Source organism: Citrus clementina, unplaced genomic scaffold, assembly GCF_000493195.1.
Source record: "Citrus clementina cultivar Clemenules unplaced genomic scaffold, Citrus_clementina_v1.0 scaffold_9, whole genome shotgun sequence".
NCBI classification, from domain to species: domain Eukaryota; kingdom Viridiplantae; phylum Streptophyta; class Magnoliopsida; order Sapindales; family Rutaceae; genus Citrus; species Citrus x clementina.
Genome location: NW_006261964.1, coordinates 3,600,821 through 3,605,935, shown reverse-complemented (window position 1 = coordinate 3,605,935; position 5,115 = coordinate 3,600,821). Strand labels below are relative to the sequence as shown.

General features: G+C 37.1%; 1 protein-coding gene across 1 annotated transcript in view; it reads left to right on the top strand.

Moving 5' to 3' along the window:
- The window catches only part of LOC112096725, a 3,403-nt gene extending 559 nt beyond the window's left edge, over nucleotides 1–2,844 (top strand). Inside the window, exons 2-6 of the mRNA XM_024180201.1 lie at nucleotides 4–1,496; nucleotides 1,701–1,829; nucleotides 1,906–2,088; nucleotides 2,184–2,236; nucleotides 2,397–2,844. Coding sequence (XP_024035969.1) covers nucleotides 4–1,496; nucleotides 1,701–1,829; nucleotides 1,906–2,088; nucleotides 2,184–2,236; nucleotides 2,397–2,844 — 2,306 coding nt within the window. The remainder of the gene's footprint in view (nucleotides 1–3; nucleotides 1,497–1,700; nucleotides 1,830–1,905; nucleotides 2,089–2,183; nucleotides 2,237–2,396) is intronic.
- Nucleotides 2,845–5,115: the final 2,271 nt, after the last annotated feature.

The following is a 5,115-nucleotide window of genomic DNA, read 5'->3' as shown; positions in this document are numbered from 1 at the left end:
CAGTGGTGTCGGGGAGGGAAAAAGTGGGGATGTTGAATAAAGAGTCAAGAATTGAGACCATGAAGGAACAAATTCTTAACTATATAGTGGATCTTTGGACTCAAAAGCATCATAAATTGACTGCCATGAAGGCAGAGGGGGAAGCAAAAGGAGACAACATGATAAAGGAGGATGCCATGGGTCTAGCAACGAGAGAGAAGCAGATAGCAGCAATTATCAGGGATTTGGAGCAACAAATGACTTATTACAATAACAAGAAGTCTTATGAAGATGACAAAAAGGTGGTGAAATATGATCGCTTTTGGAGGAGTACATTGACTCCTGAGGCAAAAAGGGATTTCCTGAAAGTTAATATAAAAGAAGTTGAGAGGCATGTGAAGTCATTAAAGAATGTGGTGGAAATCCTTTCGGAAGCTTTATGTTTCGCTAAGGAACACAAAACTTGGAAGTTGTCGGAGTGCTTTATTTGTTTAGAGAAGTTTTGTAATCACCAGTCATACAGGAACCATTTTAGGAGGTCGCACTGGAAGGATCATGATATAATTGTGCAAACAGTGCAATCAATTAAGAAGGCAGATGCTGCAAGTGAGTGGATTGAGATGATTATGAATGGAGTTTGGAAGCCGGTGAATACCGATAAGGCAATAGAGTGTATTGGCAATAAGATGAAATCAGATAAGGGCTTAGACATGCATAAAGCTTATGTCAAGGGTAGAGATGGTGTTGAATCCGATCAGAGACGTGACAGTTTGGATCGGCGTGCAAAGATTCTTCAGAAGATTCAATTCACATTTCTCTTGCTTCTGCTGAAAGGAGAAGACATGGGAAGACAAGTTGTTTACTGGACAATACGATATGCAATTTGTAAGTTTGAGTCTATAACTCCATCATCACAGTTTAAGTGTGATAGCCAGAAAATCAATGTTATATGCTTTCTGGGAGCTTCACAGATGAAAGAACTCCTTGTCTTTGTGAACGACCTGATCCTGGTTCATAATTGTGGTTTAGATCAAAGTTCTAGGATGGATATCTTCATTGATAACCGCTACCTTGGGCTTGATAACAAAGAAAGGCTTGTTTTTAATGGAGACTTTTCGTGTCTCCTTTTGGATGAGCGATTACTGTGGGGAGAGCTTAATGGTGCCAATGTAGCTGATGAATCTGCTGTACTTCCTGATGGTAATGAAGTAGTGTCTTGGTTACATTTGTGCCCTAATATTGGGGCATATTCAAGGTTATGGAAAAGACTAAGAGACTCTCGAAGAGGAAAAGCGAAGGATATTTTTGGGATATTCTTGGAGGAGTGTTCACATTTAGCACCAGCCCAAAGCAGAATCTCCGAGCTTTCTAGCAAGATGAAGGCAGTGGAGGCATTAGAGAACAATTTTTTTGAAGAAATTACGACTAGGAAGCAACGGCAAGAGCATGTCTTCAAACACACGGACAATTGTATAAAATTACCATTACGGAAGCTGAAAATGCAGATCCTTAGAAATGTGAGTGTAATATCTGTCTCAACTCATTTCAACTTTTTGATTTCAACTTCATGCAGAGTAAAATCTTAAGTAGAGTGGTGCTGTTCCAAAGGATAACACAAGCATAAACTACTAAAAAACATGAAATTTTTTAGTCAATTGACTCCCAATAATATAGTATGAAATATTTCTTCGCTTTTGATCTAACCCTGTTCATTCCTGCAGATGGCTTTGGTCGATGCAGCAATCTGGAGGCGTACACATGTTATACTTATGTTCTATCTGACAATTGACAAGTTATCTTTATATGATTACCGGTCAATCATTGTGCCATTGCTGAAGTCATTCTTGCAGGTAATGTCTTGTCCTTTTATCTCTTAACATAGTTATTTGACATTTGATGTTTTTGAACTAAATTTCTTGTTTCCAGACACACTTGGGAAATCTGTTTCAGAAGGATGATGAAGCTAGAATAGAAAGAGTTTTAGCAGAACTTGAACATGATGATAAGAAGAAGGATATCAAAAAAGGTGCTGATAATGTGAAACTGAAACAGGAAAATAAGAAGAATGAGAAGAAAAAGAAAAATTTCAGAAAAGCTGAGGAATCTAAGGTTTGATTGGTGCATCTTTTTCTGATTATTCTGTCAGTATAAATGAATGTTGTACACATCTTTGAAATAAGCTGATTTTTGAGTAACACTTTCAGGGAAATGCTAGTGATAAGCACTTGCAGAGTCCTAAAAAGGAAGCAGAGCAAGAGTAAGTATCTGCGATATTTGCTATGCTGATCATATACGAACCTCCTCTCTTGAAGATTGCTAAAATGCACGTTCTTAAAACTTTAGGTGGCTATAAAATGTAATTGCTTTTTGTTTCTAGCACCATAAATTGATTTTCATGTTTTTTCACCTGTCCTCAGTGACAATCCAAATCCCAAAGTTGATGAAAATGCTTATGAATCAATTGCAATGGGAGAGAAATTGCTTAGAGAACATCTGGAGAAACAGATGCAGTTTGAGCTTAGGACTGGATTTACAACCGAAGCTGCTGATGTTCCTGTCCAAACCGAAGCTGCTGGTGCTCCTGTCCAAACCGAAGCTGCTGGTGCTCCTATCCAAACCGAAAATGCTGACGTTCCTGTCCAAACCGAAGCTGCTGGTGCTCCTGTCCCAACCGAAGCTGCTGGTGTTCCTGTCCGAAGTATCTACCCAAATTTCCGAAGTATCTATCCAAATTTGAAGGAAGATGAAAATGCTGATGATGGCTGGGTGGAATTGGCAAGAGAGATTGAAGAATACCAGAGGCAATTTCGGAAAGAAGTTGCTAAGAGCTTTGAATTTTCTTATTTCAGTGGTAATTTTGATTAAACTCTTGCTTTGAATATTTGAGTTGCATACTCGCGTTCTGCGTTCAAGGATATCTTACACCGAATCTGTTTATAAATACACACACACACCAAGATCCATATGTCATGGTACAAAATGATCCTTCTGTATGTCATGGTACTAAATGATCTTCAATTTTCTAGGTTTGCTTTTCTAGTGATGGACAGCATTATATTATCTTCAGGTACAGTCATGCACTTGAGGTACATTCGGTTGGGCTGCAGTTGCACCATTTTATTTTTAGTATTTCTTTTCATATCTTTATATGTAATCAAAATTTGTCATTTCCACCTGCAATACAATGTGGTTACAGCCAAAGATTCTGTTTTTCCTTCGCAGATGCAGCAAATATTTTTGGCATTTATGTAAAGAGGCCCTAGATCATCTGAAGAGTTCCCTGGGTGCTGATCATCACGGAAAGAGCTCATTTTTGTGGCTTCTTACTGATGATAATACTGTGACCGTAATGAAATATATACTACCTAGACATTGATAAACATTAGCATTTCCTTAAAGATGACAAAATTACCTTTGACAAATTTGGTTGGAAATTGTTTCATTTTTCCTCTATGTGTGAGATGGACTCATTGATTCATTACTGTAAAGGGTTAAATGTGACGAGATGATGGTAATATAGGCAGGGGAATAAAAATCAGTTCCAGTTCTTGTATATATTGTAGGATGTGGGAGGCTTTGGTAGCAGATATTAGACGACAACTCTATTCATTTTCCAAAAAAGAAATGAAAAGGCGTTCCAGATATTAACAGTTAACCGACAAGTCGCTGAGGCTGTGACCTGTTAGCTCTTGGCTCTAAGACGACAACTCTTCAAAAATTTGTTAGCCCACACAGTCAAACTAATATCATCCAATTATTTTGTAAATCTATATTATGTTTACTTTTAATATTATATTTGTAATTTTGAGTTACTGCATTTATATAGCCTTCTACTTAATTAAAGAAATCTAAATATATATTTAAACAATGGTCTTTAAATGTCTCTTTCACTTATCACACATTGAAGCATTTTGAAATCACTGGCAAGCTTTCAATCTACCCCAAATATGTCTTCATCTTCAACAACACTGAAATAAGCAACCAAACGTGACTTCATAAATTAAACATTTAGTGTCAGGATCCCACGGATAATAGTTGTGCTCTACAATGCATCCTGAATTTATAAATTAGTTTTTTCGAGTGAGTTCCACCCAATGTACTTCTAACATTTAGCTATTGAAAGTCTTTATTAACAGTAATATTTGTTATTATCAACTGAAATTGAGAGTGTGTTTAGCATTAAATGGGGTATTGCTTTTAATTCACAATTGTTGTGTAAAGAAATTATTAGGATCAAATATTAATAGACATGTGATTAATAAAATATTGGACGCCAAATAAAAGTGGGTTTATTCACCTAATACTTTGCCACTATGCAATTAACATTAAGCGGAAGCACGGCAATTACTTCCTGCAATTTACCAGTCAAAATTGTCATATTGTGCCCTCAGCATAAGCAAATTGTGTTTAATGAAGTTTTAATATTGGAAAATTTTGTGCAAACCACTCTTGTTTCATTGTAATGCGATTAAAAGTTTGAGAAAATTCCTTATTTGGATCTGTTCACTGGAATAAAATTCTATCATTGTACTGCTAAAGGAGGGACAGTCGTGTAAATTTAGCTTTTGGGGCGAACTAATTAACCAACCAATTAAATAACTAAATAACCGATTTCTTTCTAAATTCCCACTTTACCCCTCTTCCGCTCCCGCCACTTTCATATATAATCATATCTTCATATCCATATTCTTCAGATAATTCAGAAGAAAAGAATCAAGAAATGGGCAAGAAAAAACATCCTGTCAAGAAACCCACAGCAACACCACCACCACCAGATTCCACCATTGTTGAATCTGGTTCTAAGCAAGCAACCCTAGCCATTAATTCGTCAGACCCTGAGATTAATAATGAAGGCTTGCGGGCTTTATCTGCATTTCAGAGTGGAGATTCCAAGAAGGCTTTGGAGATGATTAAAGAATCCATTACCAGTCACCAAGATTCCCCTCATCTTCACTGTCTTGAAGCATTCATACACCACAGTCTGGCTGAGAAAGCAGGCAAAGGTACTGACACACAACTCGAGCATTTAACTACTGCAGCGTCAGCAGTGGGGCGTTTTCCCAACTTAGTAGAGCTTTCTTTCCTTCATGCTGCTCTGCTTTATAAATTGGCTGAGATCAACGATAAAGAATGGGA